We start from the raw sequence: 26557 nt of genomic DNA, 5'->3' as shown, positions 1-26557 counted from the left end.
AAAGTCTTCTTGTCTTCAAATCTTTCTTGATCTTCAATAAACATGTGCACACAATAACCTTAAATCTCTTATGATAGATCCACACAGAACGGAGTCTGTTAACGTCGGATTATCACAAGACGTCTTTAGATCTACACAAAGTCTAAATATCACCGTCTAAACTTCGATCCAGTTCGAGTGAATCTTATATCAGAAGAGAAGATTCTCAATAATAAACAAACTAGGTGCAATCAAATTTCAACCACCGTTAGTCAATCAAATTAATCGAAAACTAATAATAAGTCGCAATTGTCTAGTTTCCCACCAACGGTACTAATAGATCTTCTCAAACCCAAAGAAGTCTTTAAACCGAGCGGCCGTAAGAGATTTCTCCTAATTAGGGTACTCTCCACTCCAATAGGAGGCTCCACCAGTAACAACACAACTGAGGTAGTTTTGATGGCTCTGAGGATTAGTTTGCAAGAGAAGCAAACTTCAGTATTTATGGACAAAGAAGTTTTCACACCAAGGAATTTCCAAAACCGAAAATATTCTCAAGATATGCAATAAACGCATATTCGGTTTTCATAATTCCTGGAAATGCTTTGTCCAAATTTTGACCAAAATTCACTTAGAAAAATATTTAATTAGTAAATGCACATTACTAATTAATATTCTCTAAAGATATGTATTTAATTACTGGAAATTAAATACCATATAAAATTAAGAAACCTTAAGCAAAAAAGATTCTCAATTAATTTCGATCCTGGGTTTCTCCTTAACTATCAAGGAATATCTTTGAACAATTAACAATAAGAGTTACAACTCTTGTTCAAAGAATGACGACATCCTTACTTTGTAAGTCCTCTTTCACACTTACAATCTTATAAACGAAAATCATTTGATTTCTAAGAACCATGTGATTGATCATCATATAAAACCACTAATCATGGGTATCACGGTTCTACCAAAACAAGTTTCGGTTCTACCTTATATGAGTACTTTACATAGTCACTCCAGTTACCAAAACTTGATTGACTAGGTACTAAGATCGGTTCCCCACGTAATATGTTAACTATCCGTAATTTGGTGCACATGTGCATAGGATCGGTTCCCCTCACTACTAAGAACTTGTTGCACATGTTCATAGGATCGGTTCCCCTCACTACTAAGAACTTGTCTCAACTCTTACAGGGATCGATTCCCCTCTTACAAAATTTGTTGCACCTCTTACTAGGATCGGTTCCCCTTTCACTAATAATAGTTACTATTTTATAAGGCATCGATCATACCATCTCGAGTGATTTCTTAAGATCGGTTTTACTAATAAAAGTTATACCAATAACTTAAGACAGGCATCCGTGAACAGATTTACCAACCACATAAACAAGTTTATGATGGGTTATACACATCACGCATATTGGTTTATTCACAATAGATTTGCAATATGAACAACATTACCAATAAGCCTAGCGATTTCCCTTTCAATCCACAAACGAGTTTGTGAACTTACTTCCTTTAAACAAATGTAAATATTGTTTCCTAGGATAAAATCTTCACTCACACCCATACATAATCACAATAGCATTTAAATGATTATGTCGATGTCTTATATATAAAGTGTAATGGATAAGAAATAAACCTCGTATCGTATTCCTTAATACTATGTCTATCTAGAGTTCATACACAGCTTCGCAGTTTCGTTTTCAATATGCATGACTTGAAAGATACGTTAGGGAATGAAACATTTCAAGTCAAATATTACTAACCTCAAGATGAAGGATGATTGTTGTCGTTGTAGCTCCATACTTATTCACGTCTTCAAGTCTTCAGTATTACTTGTAAGTCTCAAATCCTAATACTTTCAAGCTAGCCTATACGAAGTTGAGTCTAGTATATAATCAAGCGACTCTTTAAATGAGTTTGATTCACTAAAATATGACAACCAAATTTTACATACCAACGCTTGGTGGGTTCAACCGAGCAGCGCTCTAACACAACCGTGTACCCCGGCGCCCTGATCGAGTTTCTACACTCCATGATAGATAACTTATTACCTTAATCTTTTGACTAAGGAGTCTCTACCAGATAGGCTTTTATTTATCCCCAAATATCCATGACTCAGGTTCCAGGGTAGGCATGGCTTTCGCCCAAGTCATGCATTCCTAGGTTTTCCCCAATTATGACGCCCGAAAGGGCTTATCTTTATTTTCTCTTGCACATGTGCGAACTAGGGTGCACGCCACAATTGGATGCCCAGCTTCCCTAGTTAGAGGTTTTAGATTTTCTTCCCTCCTATTAAGGTCTTATTTATGAGGTCTTATTGTTCCCTCTTTCTTTCGCTTGTATATTTTCGCGGTTCGTTATTTTGAAGGAGAATAAATTTCTTATTTACTCATATGTTCGCGCGTACATTGTAAATCTTCTTTTTTCTTCTTTTGCATACATAAATTTACCATTCTCTCTATGTATAATATTTTTTGAGGTACATTCTGTTCCATGGATGATCAAGTTTTTGCCTTATGTTCCTTCCATCTTTGTCCATTAAATCGTATGCTCCATTTCCCACGATTCTCTTTGTTATATATGGTCCATTCCACTTCTTCTTTAGTTAGCCATATCCTCCTTTTTGATAAGGTGGTATTTCTCTTAGCACCAGTTATCCCAGTTGAAACTCCCTTTGTCTGACACGTTTGTTATATTCTCTCACCACCTTTTGTGATAGTTTTACATGTGTTGCAAAACGATCTCTCTGTTTTCCTTCAAGTCGTCCAATTTTGAGAGAATCAGATCTGTGTTCAAGTTCTTCTCCCAATCTTCTTTCTTTTTCGTAGGTATGATGACTTCATTTGGCAGCACAGCTTCTACTCCATAAGTTAGGCAAAACGACGACATTCCTGTTGCTTCTCTTCTAGTTGTTCGGTAGGCCCACAAAGCATTATGTACTTTATCGCACCATCCTTTATTGTGACCTTCCAACTTCTTCTTAAATATATCAGCGAGCGTCTTATTGGTTGCCTCTGCTTTCCCATTACTCTGAGGGTATAATGGGGTTGATTTTCCACTTTGGATTTTAAAGGAATTTAGTAGCATTTTTATGTTCTCGCCCTCGAATTTTTTTCATTATCAGATACTACTGCACAGGGATCCAAAATCTGCAGACGATATTTTTAAATATGAATTTAAAAATATCCTTATCGCGTATGTGTTGGACTGCCTTCGCTTCTGTCCATTTAGTAAAGTAGTCTGTTGCGACGATTAGATATCTCTTTTGGCTTGACCCAGGTATGAATGGACCCACAATGTCCAGCCCCCACTTCGCGAAAGGACATACACTTGCTGACGAACTCAGTTCAGCTCCCGGGGCATGTATTCTTTTTCCATGCCTATGACATTCTTCGCATCTTAGAGATACCTCCTTCGCATATTCATGCATATATGGCCAGTAGTACCCTTGTATTTTCGTCCTGTAGGCTAGCGATCTTCCCCAGCTGTGATTTCCAGCGTCTCCATAATGTAACGCCTTTAGGATTTCTTTTCCCTCCTTCCTTGTTAAGCATCTGAGCGAAGGTCCAAGGAATGGCTTGCGATAGAGTATTCCTTCTCTTAGTTCATAATTTGTCGCCCGATTTTTTAATTTGCGTGTCTCCAATATGTTCCTTGGTATTTATCCTTTTGCCAGGTAAGAATGAAGTTGTGATCTCCAGTCCTCCTCCTCATCAACTCATTCTTCTTCTGTGTTTTCCACTACCATCACATCTGCCTTTTCTTCTTCCTTTTTGATAGATGGAAAATAGAGTGTGTTCACCTTTATAAATCGCGCAGCGGGATCTAGTATCATTCATGCAATGCCAGGGCATCTGCGATTTTTTTTCGTTACGACTTATGTGTCTCCACTCCAAATTTTTGATCTTCGCTGATAGTTCTTCCACAAGTTGCTTGTATTTCTGCAATGAAGGTTCGTTTGTGCTGTAAAATCCTTGTATCTGGCGAATTACCAATTGCAAATCACTGGTTATTCTGACATCCTCCAGTTCCACCTCCCCTGTTAACCTTAATGCATGCACCACTTCTTCGTACTCCGTCTCATTATTTGTAGATGCGAATTCTAATCTGAACATACGCTGTTAGAGCGTTGCTCGGTTGAACCCACCAAACGTTGGTATGTCAAGTTTGGTTGTCATATTTTAGTGAATCAAAACTTGTTAAGAGTCGCTTGATTATGTACTAGAGTCAACTTCGTATAGGTTAGCTTGAAAGTATTAGGATATGAGACATTACAATTATTGCTAAGTCTTGAATATGTGAAGAAGCAAGGAGCTACAATGACAACAATCATCCTTCCACTTGAGGTTAGTGATATTTGACTTGCGAAGCATATTTGAGCTCTAGATAGACATAGTATTAAGGAATACAATACGAGGTTTATTTCTTAACCATTAAACTTTTTAGATAAGACATCTCCATAATCATTTGAATATTATTGTGATTATGTATGGGTATAAGGTGAGGATTTTATCCTAGGGAACAATGTTTACATGTGTTCTAAGGAAGTAAGTTCGTAAACTTGTTTGTGGACCGAAAAGGAAATTGCCGGGTGTTATTGTTTTTGTTATTCATTGCATATCTTATGAAAAACAAATATGTGTGATAGAGTATAACCTCTCATAACTTGTTGTGTTCTTGGTAGAACTATTCACAAAGGCCTGACTTATGTATTGGTATAACTTTTATTAGTAAAACCGATCTTAAGTAATCACCTGTGGTATGATCGTATTTTGTATGTCTAACCAATTAAAATGAAAGGGGAACCGATCCTTGTAAGGGGTGCAGTACATCAAAGGGAACCGATCCTTGTATGGGGTGCAACAAGGTTTATAGCAGAAAGGGGAACCGATCCTATGGACATGTGCAACACGTTTTTAGGCAAAGGGAAACCGATCCTATGGACATGTGCAACACATATAAGTTAGATACCATATATATGTGGGGAACCGATCCTAGCATCTAGTCACCCAAATTTTTGGAAAGCTAGCGTGACTATGCACAGTACTCACATGGAGGTAGAACCAAAACTTGTTTTGGTAGAACCGTAAACCCATGATTCTGATTGAATGTTGGTTTGATCAATCACATAGTTCTTGAAAGTCAGATGAACCACTTCTAAACTTCTTTGGAAGTGTGGAAAATCGGTTTCAAGGTTGTAAGTGTGAAACAGAACTTACAAAGTTAAGATGTCGACAAACTTTGAACATGTGCTGTGAATGTTTATTTCTTTAATTGTTCAAAGATATTCCTTAACGTATAAGGGAAGAGAATCCCAGGATCGAAACATAAGTAAGTTAAGAATCTTTTAATTAAGGTTATTAATTTCATTTTGTAGGTAAATTATAGAATAGCAATGTGCATTTACTAATTAGATTTTCCGAGAGATTTTGATCGTTATTTCTGGACAGAGCATTTCCAGGAATTATGAACACCGAATCTGTGCTTTTATGAATATATTGAGAATATTTTCGGTTTTGGAAATTCCTTGGTGTCCAAACTTCCTTGTCTATAAATACTCGAAGTTTTCCTTTCTAGCAAACTAATCCTTCGTAACAAAAAATTTACTCTTTTGTTGTTATTACTGGTGTAGCCGCCTATTCGGAGAGGAGAGTAACCTAATTATGTGAAATCTCTTACGGCCGCTCAGTTTAAAGTCTTTTTTGGGATTGAGAAGCTCTAGCGTGTACCGTTGGTGGGAAACTAGATAATTGCAGTTTATCTTTTGTTTTCGATTGATTTGATTGACTAACGGTGGTTGAAATTTGATTGCACCTAGTTTTTTTTATTCTTGAGAATCTTCTCTTCTGATATAAGATTGACTCAAACTAGTTCAGATTTTCGACATGGATCTTTAGACTGTTCTTAGTTCTAAAGATGATCTTGTGATAATCCATTGTTAACAGACTCCGTTCTGTGCGTGATTGATCACAAGAGATTCAAGTGATTGTGTGCAGGTTTTTATTGAAGATTTAAGAAGATTTGAATACAAAGAAGATACTGAAGATCTGACTTGGGTTTTATAATCTTTGGTGTGCACAATACTTGTTTCGGTAAAAGAAGATCCAATTGATAATCAGTTTATCCTTGTGGTAGATTGGATTGATTAATTGAGTAGATCGACACCAACACGATTCTTCGGATTAAAGGTGTTGTAGGCTTAATCTTAATCGATTACCTTTAGGTGATTGAATATAAGATAGATCTAAGGACCCGACGAAGGAGTTTATGTTGAGATAAAGGGAAGCCTTTGTCCGACTCATATCACTTGGTTGAATAGAGTTGATACCAAACAAATTTGTTGTTCCTTTACTGTTTCGAATACGAACTAAAGGAATTGTTCCAAGTACGTGACTTATTTATAAGTTGGAGGCGTGGGAATACAGAAGGAACTAGGTGAACTATAGGGTTACTTACTTGGTCTCAACTATACGAAGTTAGTGTAATTTTGTGTAGCGGCTTAATCCCGAGAGTATTCAATTATGGACTAGGTCCCGAGGTTTTTCTACATTTGCGGTTTCCTCGTTAATAAAATCTTTCTGTATCATTTAATTTTATATTCCACATTATAATTGTTATATTATAATTAAATTAAATTACACAAACGTTAATTCCTATTTACTTGATAAGCAATCCTATTGTGTTTGGTTAAGTCTGAACCTTTGTATCAAGTAAACATACTTCGTTGTTGTATTGTCTCGATCTCGTATCCATAAACGATCACACGAAGTGTGAACCGATTTGTTGTATTGTCTCGAATCAGTCCATAGACAATCACTTTCGGAGAAAGGACTTATAGGTAGGAAAAGTTTTAGTTGGAGGTATATTTGGGTACCCTCGCCTTTTCAATTGGTATTAGAGCAGGCAAACACGAAAAGATATAACAATCTGTGTTTGGTGCAATCCAACCTATAAGAATTCAATCTAATGAATGATTCAGTTAACGTACAGCAAAACATCAAGAGTTCTTAATTAACACTTGATGATGGAATCTACGATTCAATATCTGAAGAAATCATCTCTAGAGATTCTACGAGACAAGTTAATCTTGTTAATAATGTAGAAACCGATGACGACTAGAAAATACGTCTACAAGAAGAACTAGATGAAATTTCCGATGATGATGACTCAGATTTTGAACAAGAAGTAGAAGAGGATATCTCAGAATACTTTAAATTGCTGGAACCCTTGACAAATGAAAATCTGAGAACTTCAGATTTTCTTGGTTTTATAACTCCTCTTTGTCGTGAGAACAAGAAATTGAATAAGGTTTTTCAAGGATATTATATTGGTTACCAAAATCGTGATTATCTTCTTAAAGATCGTACAAACGATCTAAATTCTAATCAATTAGAATGTGAAAATCTTCGAAGAGAACTGTTTTTGTCGGAAAAGAAACGTGCTGAATCGGAAGCAATGTTTAAATCTCGACAAGTACAGGGTCTTAAGAAAAATCAAGTGCTAGTGTCTCTGAAACAAAATTGGTAGAGAAAGAGCGTGATGTTTCTCTTGAAAAAATTCACTTGTTGGAAGAGAAACTTGTTCAATCTGATGCAAGGATTAACTCTCAACAAAATAGTTTTGAAGAAAAAGAAGGTGTATATCTCTCACGAGAAAAACGCCTTGAGGCTGATCTAGCCGGTGCTCTTGATAAAATCAAGACGTTGGAAGAACAAAATTTGGAACTGAAAAGTCCAATGAAATCTCAAACAAGTTAACCTCAATGTTAGAAGCAAGTAGAAATCATCGTGATACACGAGGATTGGGCTATAAGGGAATAGATGCTTCAAATATTAGCAAAAAGGTAAAATTTGTTAAAGCTACAATGTCTTCTAAACCAGAGGATTCCATTGATGACAAAGATGCTCATATTTCTTGTAAAGAAGAAAAGTCTGTCAAGCCTAAGATTAATGTTCAACCAGCAGTAATCGAAGAGGGAACTTCGGCTAATGTCAAGAAAGCAACAACGTTGAACAAAGATAACAGGAAGAAGAATAAGACTCGTCGAGCTCCAATGCAAGAGGATCCACAAAAAGGTAACATTAAAACTCATACTTCGTATATTTATACTAAGCATTGTTATCATTGTGGTAATAAAGGACACTTGCAATGGGGATGCAAGGTTCGTAAGATGCAAGATGCTCTTTCTTCTGTATCAAACGAATTGGCTAAGTTTGCTCCTCATAAGAACTCATATCGTTATTTTCCTAAGTTTAGGAAAAAGAATTATTATAATGATAGTTCAAATTTTGCATATCACTCGACAAGGTCATCCCATAAAAGACCCAATTATAGAAAGAAAGATGACTTTTTAAATGCAAAGACAAGATCTGATGTTCCAAATTGGAGAAAGGGTGTTTCGCAAAATATTCAAAAGGACAATGATCCTAATGAAATGAATGAGAAAGTTTGTCCTACAAAACCCAACACTAAATGGGTCCCGAAGTCCTCCATAGCCAAGAAGGGACCAAAAGTTAGTCACAAGAATGACTCTCAGCTGTCAATTGTTGGTGATAATAATTACATGAGTCTTCTTGAAAGACTAAAGAAAGACATTATGTCTGAAATCTCTTGTACTAGTAAAGGTTGTGATAATGACACTCTTCATCACAAGTCAAAGAATAAAAACAAGAGATGGAACAAGAGAAAACAAACCAAGCAAGAGGTAAAGAATGATGATTCTGTCTTAGTCACTCATGACGAACAAGAGAAGGATCAACTCAACACAACCTAGTTGTGTTGATATGTGCATGCTCACCTTGGTGCTCAATCTTTTGAAAGGTGAGGAAACACATGAGAAAACTGAGCACATGATCTCTCGGTTATTATATGACTAATTAACATCTTTAGGGAGATTGCTTTTCTTCTATACTCATACATTATCTATCTATATTTGATATTTTTATAGAAACGGTAATTGTGAGTTTATGATGTTGATATATACTGATCATATATGTGTAGCTCTTGTTTTTACTGTTAAAACGAGCCAATAATCAATGAATTCGGACATCGTATGCAAAAGTTATGTCGAAAACAATTTAGTGTTGTGATCTGTCACAAATAACTCTTGGGAACCGATCCTAGTACCCTGTCATAGTGAGGGAACCGATCCTAGTACCATGTCATGGTGAGGGAACCGATCCTAGTGAGAGGTCCCCTTATGAAGAAGTGTAAATTTTTTTTTGCGCATAACTTCTTCGTCCGAACTCGGAATGACCTCACTCTTTTTGCTTTGGTTTCATAATTCAATTTTTTAAAAGATTGAGGTAATTGCAATACTTGATTTTATGTTGAATATTTTATGGTGTATTGCAAATTTATTTATGGGATGTTTGATGTCGGTTTTACTACCTTAATATTCGATCTCATATATTGTGAACCCTTATGGTTTGGGTGACTTTTTGATTTAGCGGGATTAAGTATAGCCCTAGTAGGTAGGCTTTATCAAAGGATCATGAGGGGTTCTGATAGAAACAATATGTGAAAAAGTCACAATATGTTGATTCGGTTTTGATTTAGCATAAAAGCATATGTGTTTTGACGGTTTTCAAATTTTGCTTGCAATTATTAAAACCGGTTTTCAACCTTTCTCTGGTAAAGGTTGATGTGTGTTGTTATTCTTTTGTTTATGCATAAGCATGACAACGTGGTGATATTTCGATATCAATTCTCCATGGACGAAGATGCTATCATATTGGAGAAGTGGATGCGAAATTTGAGGTAAAAATCTTGTTAGGTAATTGTTTTCCTGTTTAAGAAAAGCCTGAGTTTATATTATATATATTTTTTGCTTTTGCTTAACAAAATTTCGGTTCAATTGATATTTATTCCATGATGTGTGTGTGGATGTGTGTTTCAATTGGTTCCGGTTAAGAAAAACCATTGTTATCTTGCTTTTGTATGATATCAATTGTTTAGGCTTACAAAATTACTGTGCAATTGCGGTGCTTTTAATGTCTATGTTGTTTCAATTGCTTCCGGTTGAGGTGAATAATTATGCAAGTTGATTTATTTATGGTTTGTATGAATTATGTAATTTGTGTACGGGATGAGTTGTTTAGTCCAATTCGATTCCGGATAAGAAACTAAGTTAATTCTGATCTTAGTTTGTCTTATCAAAGTGAGGTTTCGGTTATTCAAGTCTAATCGAATTTCTAAACAAGGAATGCTAGTTAACTAACCTAGTACTTGTCTTGTTTAAAATTGAAAGGTCTAAGTTTATGGGTAATTAGAACCTGATGAGAAAAATGGATTTTATCTTTATTTTGGTCTTATCGAATTAAGCGATTGTTTTTGAACAATCGGTTTATCAAAGGGACTAATGTGCTTAGTTGTTTTTGGTTTTCTAAACTAATTGGAAAAATTATTTCGGACAATTGTTTCCTTGGTAACATATCAAAATAAGAGTACTTGTAGTTTCGGTTTTGATATTGGTTATCAGAACGTGATGTGTGGAACCCTCGTGCCTAACTCTACAGGTTTGCAAGTCTATTCTGAGATTTGTAAGATTCTTTTTGTGTTGCCCTTTATTTTTTCGTTTCTTTATCATTTTTGTGACAAAAAGAGGGAGAAATATATGGAGTAAACAGGTGATGCTGGCATTGATTTTATATTGATTGGCATCGCTAGGGAAAAGAACATTGGTACTTGAATGTTTTATCTAACGAAAGAGTGAAAGCACAGACTAAGGGGGAGTAACATGTCATATAAATTGGTATAACAAAGACGTGCGGATTGAATATCTACCTATCTTCCTTAGGGGGAGTATTAGCTTTGTTATTATAATGTCAACAACGGCATTTTCAAGGATTGAATGTAAGAAGTTTTATTGTGCTGTTGAATCGAGAATCAAGCGGATTTTAATGAATTCTTGTAATTTTTTTATCCATATGATGTAAGAGTTTTGTCACTAAAATTTAAAAAGGGGGAGATTGTTAGAGCATTGCTCGGTTGAACCCAGCAAGCGTTGGTATGTCAAGTTTGGTTATCATATTTTAGTGAATCAAAACTCATGTTAAGATTCGCTTGATTATGTACTAGAGTCAACTTCGTATAGGTTAGCTTGAAAGTATTAGGATATGAGACATTACATGTATTGCAAAGTCTTGAAGATGTGAAGAAGCAAGGAGCTACAACGACAACAATCATCCTTCCACTTGAGGTTAGTGATTTTTGACTTGAACTGTTTCATTCCCTAACGTATCTTTCAAGTCTTGCATATTGAAAACATAACTGCGATGCATATTTGAACTCTAGATAAGACATCGCCATAATTATTTGAATACTATTGGGATTATGTATGCGTATGAGGTGAGGATTTCATCCTAGGGAACAATGTTTACATGTGTTCTAAGGAAGGAAGTTCATAAACATGTTTGTGGACCGAAAAGGAAATTTCCAGGTGTTATTGGTTTTGTTATTCATTGCATATCTTATTAACAACCAATATGTGTGATAGACTATAACCGCTCACAACTTTTTGTATTCTTGGTAGAACTATTCACAAAGGCCTGACTTATGTATTGGTATAACTTCTATTAGTAAAACCGATCTTAAGTAATCACCTGTGGTACGATCGTATTTTGTATGTCTGACCAATTAAAAGGAAAGGGGAACCTATCCTTGTAAGGGGTGCAGTACATCAAAGGGAACCGATCCTTGTATGGGGTGCAGGAAGGTTTATAGCACAAAGGGGAACCGATCCTATGGACATGTGCAACACGTTTTTAGGCAAAGGGGAACCGATCCTATGGACATGTGCAACACATATAAGTTAGATACCATATATATGTGGGGAACCGATCCTAGTACCTAGTCAACCGAAATTTTGGAAAGCTACTGTGACTATGCACAGTACTCACATGGAGGTAGAACCGAAACTTGTTTTGGTAGAAGCGTAAACCCATGATTGTGATTGAATGTTGGTTTGATCAATCACATAGTTCTTGAAAGTCATATGTACCAATTCTAAACTTGTTTGGAAGTGTGGAAAATAGGTTTCAAGGTTGTAAGTGTGAAAGAAAATTTACAAAGTTAAGATGTCGACAAACTTTGAACACGTGCTGTGAATGTTTATTTCTTTAATTGTTCAAAGATATTCCTTAATGACTAAGGGAAGAGAATCCCAGGATCGGAACATAAGAAAGTTAAGAATATTTTAATTAAGGTTATTAATTTCATTTTGTAGGGAAATTACATAATTAGTAATGCGCATTTACTAATTAGATTTTCCGAGAGATTTCGATCGTTATTTTTTGACAGAGCATTTCCAGGAATTATAAAAACCGAATCTGTGCTTTTATGAATATCTTGAGAATATTTTCGGTTTTGTAAATTCCTTGGTGTCCAAAATTCTTTGTCTATAAATACTCGAAGTTTGCCTTTCTAGCAAACTAATCCTTCGTAACAACAGATTTACTCGTTTGTTGTTGTTACTGGTGTAGCCTCCTATTCGGAGAGGAGAGTAACCTAATTAGGCGAAATCTCTTACGACCGTTCAGTTTAAAGTCTTCTTTGGGATTGATAAGCTCTATCGTGTACCGTTGGTTGGAAACTTGATAATTGCGGTTTATCTTTTTTTTTTCGATTGATTTGATTGACTAATGGTGGTTGAAATCTGATTGCACCTAGTTTGTTTATTCTTGAGAATCTTCTCTTCTGTTATAAGATTGACTCAAACTAGTTCAGAGTTTCGACAGGGATCTTTAGACTGTTGTTAATTCTAAAGAAGATCTTGTGATAATCCATTGTTAACAGACTCCGTTTTGTGTGTGATTGATCACAAGAGATTCAAGTGATTGTGTGCAGGTTTTTATTGAAGATTTAAGAAGATTTGAAGATAAAGAAGATATTGAAGATCTGACTTGGGTTTTATAATCTTTGGTGTGCACAATACTTTTTTCGGTAAAAGAGGATCCAATTGATAATCGGTTTATCCTTGTGGTAGATTGGATTGATTAATTGAGTAGAACGCCATCAACATGATTCTTCGGATTAAAGGTGTAGTTGACTTAATCTTAATGGATTACCTTTGGGTGATTGGATATAATATAGATCTAAGGACCTGGCGAAGGAGTTTATATTGAGATAAACGGAAAAGCCTTTGTCCGACTCATATCACTTGGTTGAATAAAGTTGATACCAAACAGATTTTTTGTTCTTTTACTATTTGGAATACGAACCAAAGGAATTTTTCCAAGTACGTGACTTATTTATAAGTTGGAGGCGTGGGAATACAGAAGGAACTAGGTGAACTATAGGGTTAGTTACTTGGTCTCAACTATATGAAGTTAGTGTAATTTTGTGTAGCGGCTTAATCCTGAGAGTATTCAATCCTGGACTAGGTCTCGGATTTTTCTGCATTTGCGGTTTCCTCGTTAACAAAATCTTGCTGTGTCATTTACTTTTATATTCCGCATTATAATTGCTTTATTATAGTTAAAGTAAATTACACCAACATTAATTCCTATTTACTTGATAAGCAATCCTATTGTGTTTAGTTAAGTCCGAACCTTTGTATCAAGTAAACATACTTCGTTGTTATATTGTCTCGGTCTCGTACCCATAGACGATCACACGAAGTGTGAACCGATTAGTTGTATTGTCTCGACTCAGTCCATAGACAATCACTTTCGGAGAAAGGACTTATAAGTAGGAAAAGTTTTAGCTTGAGGTATATTTGGGTACCCTCGCTTTTTCATCTGCGTCATCCTTGCACCTAGTGGTGAGATGAACACTATTCCTCTTCCATTTCCTTCTCTGTTTTTTGACCCATCCACCAGCATTTCCCATCTTTTTGAATTTCGCTCCTTTAACAGGTTTATTGGGTTCCCTTGATCTTCATCTATTTCCATCATCTCTTCAACACTCTCGTCCTTTTCTAGGGGAAATTCTGCTAAGAAATCCGCAATAACCTGCGATTTTGGTGAGGATAACACTTCATATTTAACTTCGAATTGCTCCACTTGGGAATTCCACCTTTTTATTCGTCCATATCTTTTGGAATTCGTCATTACAGATTCAATTGGTACCTTCGCCAGAACTCTAATATTATGGGCCTGAAAATATGTGCGAAGCTTTTGAGTTTCGCATACTAGCGCACGTATTAGTTTTTCAATTTTCGCATAGTTTTTCTCCGCTGCGTTGTACGTTTTACTTATGTAATAAATTGGCTTCTCTACTCCTCCATCTAGGCGAAGTAGTACAACACTTAATGCATGCGGTATTGAGGCTAGGTATATTAATAATTCCTCTCCTGGTTCATATTTCTGCAAAATAGATACGTTCACTAAATAATTTTTTATGCTCTGTAATGCCTCTTCGCACTCAGCCGTCCATTCGAATTTTGTTCCCTTCTTTAAAATGTTGAAGAATCGCTTGCATTTATCTGATGAGCGAGAGATGAATCGCCCCAATGATGCTAATAATACATTCATCTTTTGCACATCCTTTACCGTTGTTGGTGTTGGCATATCACGAACCGCTTGTACCTTCTCTGGATCTAACTGTATTCCTTCCTTGGACACGATATACCCCAGGAATTTTACTGATGCTACTCCAAAGGTACATTTCGCAGGGTTTATCTTCATTTTGTACTGCCGCATTTGCTCGAACATTTCTTCCAAATGGTTTACATGATCTTCATCCTCCTTGCTTTTTACTAGCATGTCATCCACATATACTTCTAAAGTCTTGTGGATCCACTTTGCGAATATCTTTTCCACCATCCTCTGATATGTAGCGCCTGCATTTTTTAATCCAAAAGGAATTCTAGTGTAACAGTATAACCATCTAGGCGCGAAGAAAGCCGTATGTTCCTGGTCCTCTTCCGCCAAGGGGATTTGATTGTAGCTTTTGTAACCATCCATTAGTGATAATCTGCCATTTCCTGATGCTGCCTCCACCATCTATGATATATCTGGTAATGGAAAGTTGTCCTTCGGGCAAGCTTTGTTCAAGTTGCTGAAGTCGATGCAGATACGTATCCCATTGTTATTTTTCGGCAACACCACCATGTTTGCTATCCATTCTAGATATTTAGCTGGTCGGATTATTCATGCGTCCAACATTTTCTGCAACTCAGCCTCTATCTGGGGGTTATATGTCATTGTTATTTTCCTTATTCTTTGATTGAATGGCTGCACATCCTTCCTGATATCTAACATGTGGCATGCGACATTAGAATCTATACCTGGAATCTCATCCATATCTCACGCGAAGACTTCACTGTACTTTCGCAGAAGGTTAACTGTCTCTTCTTCTTCTTTCGCTCCCATTCCGGTTCCTATCCTTATCATTTTTTGGCTCCTCTTCAGTTCCTATATTTACTTCTTTAGTTGGTTCAACTGCGATAAAATTCTCCTTTGGTTCACCTATAGGGGATGGTTCTTTGATCTCCTTTGCTTGTGTATTTTCTTCATCTGTAACTTCGCTTGGTATCCCCTTGCCTTCTTTCGCTCGCACCATATATATCCTGATTTCTTATTCTTTCTTTAATTCTCTTTCCTTTATCCACCTATCTTTTCGCTTCTTCGCTATTCCTTCATAATTCTTGACATCTATCTGGTTACAGACTTTCGCCTTCTCTACGTCACTTCTGATTTCGCCTATTCCGCTTGGTATTGGGAAACGTACACATTGATGAGGGGTGATGCCACACTTTTATACCATGTACCCATGGTCTTCCCAAAAGCATGTTGTATGGTGATTCCACATCCACCACGCATACGGTTACCTGCATTTCTATTTCGCCTAATGGTATGTTTATAATTAATTCCCCCTTTGGTTTCGTCACTGCTTTGTTGAAACCATGGATGTTGTATGTAGACGGCATTAGGTCTGCGTCCATCGCCTTGAATGTAGGGTAAAACAGGATGTCGACTGAGATCCCTGTGTCCACCAAAGTTCTTTCTATCACCCATTTGTCCGACTCTTTCACGTCTTCATCTTTCCCCATTCTTCGCGCAGGTACAGTTATCACCAATGGATCTATTCACCCCCAACTTCTTTGCGTTATGTCGTCTTCTTCAAACGTGATATTTTTCTTTTGCCATTATTTTAGGGGCGAAGCTTTTTCAACAGTCAAGATCTTCTTTCCCTCGTAATCATGTTAATTCCTGCATGAAAATCATGAGCATTCGTCTCTGACTTTGTTATCATGCTACACTTTAGACGCCCGCTTCCTTTTTTCGCTCCAATGGTCTCTATTCTTCCTCTTGCGACTTCGCTTTTCTTCATACTTGCGTTGGTTTGCTTTGCTTTTCTTTTCCCACCAATCTGTTCCTCTTTTGTCATCAAACTGTTTCAATTACCTTGTTCCTGAAATGATATCTTTTTCACAGATTAAGTTTACAAAATCTTCTTTGTGAGATAAAAACTTCGAAGATTTGAAAATTTTCCAGAGATCTTTATACTAATGAAATTTCAACGAAAACCACCACAGCTCTTTAGAAACATCCACCACACTTTTCTTTGAGAACACTTTTTTCTGAAAAACTGATGAGAAAATCGTTTTTAAAATCTTCACAAACAGGTGTAATCCCTCACTCCCTGTTTCTAGCGCCAAAATGTAGTTGCAGGAAATCCCACAACTGCACCCTACTAATAATCTATAGAACAAACTATGAAATCATAACGAAGAACACTAAGAAGAATTTTATTAAGTTTTAGAAATCAATACAAATGGATAGAGTAAAACTCTAACTTGGGAAACAAATAACCTTCTATCTCCTAAAGTTCTCTCTTAGCTAACAAAAAGATCTCTCTTCAATACAATGGTGGTTGGTCCTATATTTAGGGTTTTACATAGTTGAGGACAGTTAATAAAGCCCCTCTTTTCGGATCTGACGTGCGATATCTTCGCACGCTTATGTTGGATCTTCTCGCACGTGCTCCTTGAATTCGCACAGATCTCACATTTTACTCATGACTTTATAACGTCATCAATTCCGTCATCCATACTATGATGTGTGCGAAGGAACTCGCACCCCTGTACTGCTATAGCTTCGCACCATAGTTAGGTGTGCGATATTTTGCCCCTACAATACCATCTTGGATTTTGATTAAACTCCCTTATCGAATACAGCAGTTAATGAAGAATATGTCAAAGATAAAGGTAAGAATGGAAACAGAACAATATCTAATCAATTAGGAGCAACGGTGGGTAATAGAAAATATATACACGTAAAAGTGAAAGCATATCTCGAGGTATTATTATTGATGAGCAAATCATTCTGTTTGCAGCCAACACGAACAGTTACCCTAAAAGGCTTAGTTTAACAACTCAAGATGTCACTTAGTGGATTTTCGTAACAGCAACCTAATCTTCCCATGTAACTACTCCTACCACCAACTTAAGTAAGCTCATCACAAATCCAAAATCTCGCTTCTTGACGGCTTCACTGTCAGAACCCCTCTGCATCCACAACGGCATCAAATTTCGTTACATTTCCAAGATAACCCATACTTGTACCTGATTTTAGTGCAACACTCAAATACCTCAATTTTGAATAAGTGTGAGTGGTTTCTGACCCTCCTATTGGCTGGTAAGGTCTCTTTTTCTGACTGCAATTTTTATGCATACAAGTTAACAGGATCAAATGAAATATAGTTTTAGCTTCAAGTTCTTTATTCGTAACACGCACCATAGAACACACAATCATGCCTTTTATAGGCTATTACATATATAGAAAGACTCTAGACAGTAGTCAATGCCCGCTACTCATGCTATTATTAACTATAAAAGACCATAGAACTTCTGTAACACATGATTGAGATCATTCGAGGTATCCAGATTAGACCCTTGAGTTTCTGTAACTTTTTAACTTTATTTTTGATACTATTTATTTCCAACGTACAGGATCAGGAACTTCGTAGTCATCATTTGAGGGAGGTGAATTTCTTTTTCCATTTCTTTTTTTGCTAGGAGCAGGTGAATTATTAACATCGTTATTTGAGGAAGTAAGAGGAGGAGGAGGAACCTCAGACTCATTTCTTATGGGAGGAGAGCAGGAGGAGGAGGGAAGTTGAGCGTATTTTCTTGAGGAGGAGGAGGAGGAGGAGGGAAGTTGAGCTTATCATCTATAGAAGGAGGAGTTGGAGGAGGGAAGTTGGGCTTATCATTTATAGGAGGAGGAGGTGGAGGAGGAGGGAAGTTGGGATTATCCTTTGGAGGAGGAGGAGGAGAAGAAAATTGTGGTCTAGGATGGGTATTTGGCTGCGGAGATGGCGGCAGTGGCCGACGACGCCGCTTACTTTCTTCGATTAGAGCTGTATATATCATTGGAGATAAAAAACAGTGATGATCAATAATCAATACAAACTTTAGTATTTAACAAAAAAAAAAAACAGATGTTGAGTAAAGAACAATCGAATTAACGAAATTTTAATGGCATGTGATTAGAACCGTACCTGCACTACAGATGGTAGTTAAGAGGATTAAGCTAATTAGAACAAACAACATTATGGTAATGCTTGGTTCGCCCCTTCTTTTAAGTAAGAACCCCATTGCTTTGGGAGAAAAAGAAATGATGAACGTATTGATCAGATTAGTATATTCATCTGGTTAAGTAATAACTTATCATTATTATCATTAAAATTGAGAAGTACATATCCATTTAAACAATTCTGTTAAAGGGGCGGCGGATTCCATTATAGATGCGGCAGTGAATAGGACAAAAAAGACCACTACACAGTACACGGTAATTCGAAGTGCCCCTTATAAAAAAAACTGAAAATAATTAATTAACCCTTACATAGTTTAGTGTTGATAATCTAATTTAGTTTTGATAATCAACTTTCACTTATATTAACTCTAAAACAAAACAAAATCCGATTTTTAGAGTTAAAAAAAAGTTTAGAGGAGAAGAAAAGAAAAACTTTTGTGATGTTTGTGAAACCCTAGATTTTGATTCACTCAACCAAAATGAGTGATTCCAGTGACAAATTTGAGATGGGTAAATCTCTAAATTAGTTCTCATTAGCTTTTTGTCGCTCAAAATTATCTAAAGTACGTAAAAAAATCGAAACTTTTAAAATTTCAGAAGAACTTACGGTTGGAATTTAGCTCGTTACCAACCGTAACTCGCAGTTACGGTTCCAAAAGTATCGAATACCAACCATAACTGGCTCAATTTGGGGAAAACCCAATCGTAATACCAGTTACGGTTGGTAGAATGACAACATATAGCAACCGTAACAAATTACGGTTGGTAACTAGTGAATCGGGATCAACCGTAACTAACCTAAGATTGGTAAGGTTATTTGAGTTATAAGTCGTAACTCAAATATGGCTGATAACAGTAATGCAATTATAAACCGTAAAAAGAAAATGAAACATCCAGGACAAATTACGGTTCGTAACTTAAGTAACGAGACCAACTGTAAGTAATTTACGGTTGCAAAAAAAAAAAATCGTAACTGAACATTTTATCTCAAAGTCAAGAACTTACGGTTGGTATTTGATTTAAATGAACCGTAACATCAACCAAATCTATAGCTACGGTTCCAATTGGAGTTATTACCAACCGGAACTCACATGCAACACATAAATTTCAATTTCAATTTTGATCCAAAACCCAAATTTTTGATACAAAACTAACTTAAATCATACACAATAAACTAAACCTTAACTGGGTTTTTCGAAATATAGTTTTCAATCAACGATTATCAATTTTTCAAATCGAGGATGATGAAAATTTCAATATTAATGGAGGAGGAGAAGAGAAGAGATCTGATTCCATTAGGTTAATTAGTCCATTTAAGATGAAAAGGTAATCTAGTCAATTTACACTCCCTATAAGACATCCCCTAACCAATTAGAAAGACATTGTTATCACACTTACCACCCCTCTAATGGAACATACCGCGGATTTAACAGGATTGCATTTAAAACATAGAGCTTGGTATGGTCATTGAGTGGTTGGACTGGGTTAATGCTGCAATTGTAAAAAGTCAGAGAATTGTGTTAAAAGTGATTAGGACACTCTCAAGGAAAAAGAAGAGTATACGGGTTGTCATTATATACAGTAGAGCTGTCAATTTATAACCCGGCTTGTTTCAACCCGGCCCGGCTTGGCTTGTTGTCTAAACGGGCCGGGTTAGGGTTGGCATATACAACCCTACTAGAAAACAAGCCGGGCTAGGGCCAACCCGCGGGTTACCCGTCAACCCGTCAAAATTAATAAATATATCCCTCAATCCCACCAACTCTTTAAAATCCATGATTTGCAAACATATATTAGAATTAGTTAATTTTAAATCAATAAATAAAGCTAATTTTGGATATACCCAAACAAATATAACAATTTTTAGATTTTAAATAATCAATCAATAAATTAAATTACAACTTAGATTCATCAATCACATATTTATTCGGGATGTCCTAAATTGATAAAAGGACTAGCATAATTTAAACAGTGAGTTAGTCTTACTCACATTAATTTAAACTTATAAAATGATAAAAAAAAAAGTAAAATGCTTAGTTGATGTTAGGGTTCTCTGCCTAAGAAAACTAAAGCGCCGTAATCGGCTATATCGTTGATTAAGTGGCAATAAAAACGTCCACTTTACAACTCAGTGGTGGGGCTTCTAGTTAAACACCAAATTGACCTAGGTTCGACCTTTACTAAATGAATAATCCTAAACAATCCTAAATTTTAAATTTAATTTTTAAATTGATAACATTAACAAGCCAACCCGCCAACCCGTCAGGGTTGACCCGTCTAGGGCTAGGGTTGGGGTTTTGAGCTTGTTCGTGAATAGTACTAGGGTTAGGGTTGACCCTAACCCTAGTACGGGTTGGCAAGCTAGGGCCGGGTTGACCCTAGCTTGCCCGTTTGACAGCTCTAATATACAGACAACATCAATAAATAGAATGGATTGAAAGGGAAAGATTGTGTCCATCACTGAACTTCCATACCAGTTTTACTTGGTGTCGTTCAGTTTTTTACTAATGCTGGAACAACAGTATTAACACTCCTCACAAGTGTACGGTATCCATTATTAATAGTGAATTTATATGCAGCAAAGTTAGGTAATAGAAAGTGTATACACTTATTAATGAAATATCTTATCCAGGTAATGTTCGAAAAATTTGTTATTTAGGTGCTTACGTGGAAGACAAAACATATCTCAGAGTATTATGCTTCGAAAATAAATAATATCTCTAGGTATTAATAAATGTAGGGTCCGGAGAAGGTAAAGAGATGGACAATTAATGATGAAGAGAAGAATACCTCTTAGAACCAACCGACAGTTAGATACTAATGAGGAAGAACTTATTTGATCAAAGCCAAAACAGTATATCTTTATCAACTCAAGTTTTGGTTCTCTGGTAAACATAGATTGCAGTTTAAATAAAGGGAAATAGTATAAATATCCCCAATTTTCATAGGCCTCGCAAATATCTTTATTCATCACTGATTATACCTTTAATTTTCAAAAACTTAATTAATTTAATTTTAAATTATAACTCTAATCTTCTAAAAGGTAATTAATTAAATTTTGAATCCTATAAATATCCTTTCAATATGAAAATAGTCTTTTTATTTATTATTTTACATGAAGGCGGCGGTGGTGAAGGCGACGGTGGAGGTGGTGGTGACATCACATTTTGGTATAACTTGTGTTGTTGACATTAGATTTTGGCGTCAATTTGGGTTGTTAACACCGTAATCTGGGCCTATTTAATTCTGAATTTTTTATTTTGGTAACAACTTGGGTTGTTGACATGAGATATGATACCAACTTCGGTTGTTAACATCAAAATTTGGTGTCAATTTTGGTCGCTGATACAAAAATCTGGTATCAACTTCGGTTGTTGTCACAAAAATTCGAACCTAATTTATTTTTTATTTTTTAATTATGCTATCAAGTAGATGAGGACTCCACAACGATGATGGTGGTGGTGATGTTGGTTGTGGGTTGTTGGTGGTGGTGATCCTGTGACAGTGAGTTGTTGCGCAGTGGTGATGGTGGGATGTTGGTGGTGGTTGTGGAGTGGTGGTGGTGCATTGCTGGTGGTGGATGTTTGTACCATGAGTAAAAATGCTACATAATGGGCAAATTGCTACTTGAATCACCATTTGGTCCTCATCCAAGCCTGCCATCCAGCCAACTGAAATAGCTACCAGCTAGTCCACCGTTTCGTAAAGTCAACGATCGGTCAATGGTCAAAGTCAACATCTGGTCAACATTCAAAGTCAACCTATGGTCAATGGTAAAAGTCAACCGTCGCGCTTCTAGAAATTTTCCAGCCAAGTTGTCTGTTGCCAACCAGTTTCCAGCCAAGTTGTCAGTCGCAATGTCAACTAGTTTCCAGGAAAGTACTCAGTCGGCTGCCAGCCATCCTTCATCCAGTCTCCATCCATGTCTCCAGTCAGGGCAGTCTTTCAGTCAAAGATCGATAGTCGCAGTCAATAGCTAAAATCAACCTTGCCAGTCAAAGTCAAGGTCGTTGGTTAAACCCGCAAGCCCATGCCAGTTTGGCCCGTTCCACCGATTCAGTGCAAAAACCCTAGAAGAATATTCAGGAAGTTTCTGGAAGACTTGTTGACCAAGTTACTTGCATAGGAAGTTTATCTCGAAATTAGGGTTTCACCCATGTATTCAACTGTATAAATAGAGGGGAATCTCAACCCTAAAATGGAGGACCCATATAGAGAAAAATATACCATCAAATCCTAAAGAGGGTCAGAAATCCATGGTAACCCAACATCAGTAAAATATCTCATCCTACGGGGGATTCGTCCGTGGATGTAAACAAACCATGCCGAACCATTTAAAATTCGTGTTTATCATCTTTATGATTGTTTTGTGTTATTAATCCTAGTTTTCATCATCATTACTAAAATCATCGTGTTTAGTGCCTGCATAAATTTCTTGACACAAACAATGGAGTTGAAACTGGTGGAGTGATTGAGAAAGAGAATTACTATTTTTTGAAATAAAGAAAAATATTATATGTGATAGATTAGTAAAGAAATTTATTTTTAAGTAGATAAGGTTTTCTATAAGATATGGAATTTATAATGTAGTCGGGGTATTTTTTGACGGTATTTAAATTCCCTTTAAATAATGGAGGTATCTATTCTATTATATAAAGGGAACATCCCTTACTGTAGCAAGTGAAGCTGCAATTTTCAGTTTCCATTTTTACTCTTGATTCATTTTCATTTTAGGACATTGGATAAATATGTAGGGGGCATTAATGTAATTTGGAGTATCTCAAAGATTAATTTTCCCTACTGAATCTTCGATTGTTCTTCGGTTCTTCTAATCAAAGTTCTTCTAATTAGTATTAGTATCATCTTCGTTGATCAAATCAGTTCGTTGAACATATGTTACATTTCAATTAACTAAATCAATGAATAACCAATCAATATATAAATTCATCAAATAGAACAAAAAAATAAATCTATGATTTTGTTATCATATTCATATGGACTGATAACAGGGAGAGAGGTAAGGATCATATGGTTCAAAAGATAAGAAGGAGAAGAATGTTATCATATGATTCAAAAGAGAAGTAAAAATGACGGGGAGAGAGGAAAAAAGAATAGGAAGAAGATGGTGGTATCGTGGAGGCGTGGAGCAGAGAAAGAAGAAGGAAGACTAAATAAGTTGGATTTAGGTTTAGGGTTATTAAAATATTGCGAAGTAAATTCCATGGATAAGGATGACTCTAGATAAGTTATAGCACGTGCAGGCATTCTTGTTTATATAAGTTCTTTGGTTCCAAGAATTTTTGGCCTTCAAATATGCACACTTGGACACAAAATGTGATCAAATATACAGTACCAAGTGTACATGAACTGGAAATGTACAAATAGTTAATCTAGCCAATTTTTTCTATCCTGGAAAACGTATTAAAATGATATAATTTTTTTTATCCTGGACACATCTCCATTGTTGGGGAACAACAATCCTCATCCTTGAGGTGTGTGAACACGCAGATCAAAGTGATCTGAGTATTCACAAACAATGCGCGCAGATTCATGACAATTCAATAAATAGGCTGCGCCTGAAGGGAACAGATTGGTATGTCGAATCCTTGACTCAGAGTTCTAATACTCTTCCTCGTCTCATCAATTACAATCATTGTCCTTAGCTCATACAATAAGATAAATAATGGACGAAGTATAAAATGTACGAACATGATATGCTATAAGTAACGAATTGAATATATAAAGTATGGATGCATGAACATAGACGAAACGATTAACTTATATGATTCTCACTCAGATCCCTGTCTCCGAGATTGGGTTTTTCATTATATGGTGGGGATTACCGAAATAGTCGAATGACTTTGAGACTAATATAAGCCTGCGTAGCAGGAGGAACCTCACTTACACTTTCTCTATTTCTCTGTCTCTCTCCTCTTCTCTTCTCAATGTTCTCCCCCCCCTTTTCACTTGGGAGAGAGGGGTATTTATAGGGTGGTTACATGGGGTTCACTTCTGAAGACCGTTATAACCTTATCCTCTTGTGTATTGTGCCGCTTACGTAGAGGTCTTCGTGTTCTTGGTCTTCTCTGCGTGTTCCGTTTGAATATTCAGTGCTATCTGCGCTTCCTCCACAGGCTGACTGACACGTATGTTGTTTGAGGGTATTTAATGCGGGTAGTTGAGATGTCTGTCCGCGGTAGACAGTTGTCCTCTTCCCCTGTCTCGTCTGCATCAGTTTGACTATCCCCAGCCGTAGATCTTAGATCTTTCTGGGGATAGGATAAAGTGAATCTCGGGTTATCCTTCAGTGCTTCGCAGTGTTCTAGTGTTTCCGTTTTCCTCGATCCCCTACCGTTGGATCTGGTGGGTGGCGACGCTATCTTGATAAGGCGCGTCTCTTGGATGTCCACGTGTGATATCATATCTTGATATTCTCAGCCGCATGTCCTCCACGTGTGTCTTTGTGGACACGTGGAGAAAGATGAAATGTGTACTTACAATTTTCCCCTTTTCATCCTACTGGGCGGTTAGTCGAAGTGGGAAGAAAAAACGTGTTACTCTCTTCATCTTCTCTTTATTATTTTCCTAGATTTTAGGGCACGTTCCCCACTATTTGCAATAACTTCTTCTTGGGTAGTGGGGCGGTTTTATTTCTCTTTGTATATATATATGAGAAGGAATATGAAAATTCTCTAGTCATAAATTTCATTCCTTCTCTTTCCTCAGAACTTTTGTTTTCTGCTTTTGTTTCCTTGTTATTAATTGTTGTTGTTGCTGCTGTTGTTTTTGTCTTTGTTGTTGCTGCTGTTGTTGTTCCTCGGAGATTTTCTGCTGTTGTTGTTGTTGTTCCTCGAAGCTTTCTTTACGACCCTGATTTTTCCTTTATAGGTAAGTGGTTTTACTGTGTATGATTATCTTTTGAAAAATATATTCATTTTCTGTTGCTGCTATATGTGTTTGTGATGAACAACATATATATATAGATGTGTGTATGATTGCCCCTGTTCGTCATTATAAACAGTAATGATATCGTCCTTCGTGTATGGTTGCCCCTATTTGTTATTTCCTCTTTTTATTTAGGTTTTGTTCTTATTTTCCATCTGGTTCATGATTATGATGAACTGGGTGAAATTGGGTTTTTTGATTTTCGTTTTGTATCTGAAACTTGTTTGTGTACTACGCAGACATGGCTGATCATCCACGGGTTTCTTATCAAACTCCACCGCGTAGTCCGCGTAGATCTCCTCCGCGTAGGGATCCTGATGTTTCTCCGCCTGGTGGAGGTTCGTCTAAGTCTTCCCAAGGTGATGCCCGCGTTCATAGGGTTTCGTCTTCTTCTGGTCAGAGGCGCTTAACTTCTAAGAGGAGTGAGTCGCATAGAGGGAATACGCAGAAGGGGGACCGGCCAAAAGAGACTCCTGGCTCCCGGTATGCAGTTTCTCGTCCCTCATCTAATCCGCGTGATGATCCTAAGAGAACGCGGGATGTCCTACCTCTTCGGTCAGTGGCGCCTCCTTCCGCGTCTCACCAACATCCTCTACCTCCCCCTCCAGTGTCTCAACCCAAGGGGAGGTCTTCGAAAGAAGTGATTTCGAAGACTGATGCATCTAAGGTTCAGCCTAAGAGAAAAGCTTCCGATGGAAACCCTTCGACGGATTCTGCGCCTGATCCCGTGGAGGAGGAGGATATTTCTCAGGAGATACGCAGCGTCGCTGTTGGGGAGAAGAAAGTGACCTTCAAACATATTGATTTGGAGGTTTTCAAGGAAAAACATGGTCTTCAACTATTCGATGTTCGTTTTCACGCTGATGATGATGATATTACTTATGAGATGATATCGACGTATAAGTTTGATGAATTTCATCTGCTGACCACGGTGGGGTCCTTTGAAGCGGTTCTTATGTTGCCTTTGTACAAGTATGGGGATTCTTTTTATTATGATGTGCTGGCTGGTCGAGAGGGTTTTATTCGAAGAACACACACTGTCGCTCTATTTCCCAACTTCATGGGAATTATCTTCGTGAACTGAGGGAGTGTTATCTTCGGAGCAAAGGAGAGACAATGATGACTCTTTATGTTCCCAACCCTGA

General features: G+C 36.8%; 1 protein-coding gene across 1 annotated transcript; it reads right to left on the bottom strand.

Annotated features, from left to right (window-relative positions):
- Nucleotides 1-18016: 18016 nt before the first annotated feature.
- On the bottom strand, nt 18017-18529 carry LOC113323980 (sulfated surface glycoprotein 185-like). The gene is made up of 2 exons (XM_026572326.1): nt 18433-18529; nt 18017-18291 (listed from the first exon to the last, which is right to left on the bottom strand). The coding sequence occupies exons 1-2, from the start codon at nt 18527-18529 to the stop codon at nt 18017-18019; spliced, it is 372 nt and encodes a 123-aa protein (XP_026428111.1).
- Nucleotides 18530-26557: the final 8028 nt, after the last annotated feature.

The sequence above is a fragment of the Papaver somniferum genome, chromosome 11 (genome assembly GCF_003573695.1).
Source record: "Papaver somniferum cultivar HN1 chromosome 11, ASM357369v1, whole genome shotgun sequence".
NCBI classification, from domain to species: Eukaryota; Viridiplantae; Streptophyta; class Magnoliopsida; order Ranunculales; family Papaveraceae; genus Papaver; species Papaver somniferum.
This window is presented reverse-complemented; position numbering and strand designations above follow the sequence as displayed.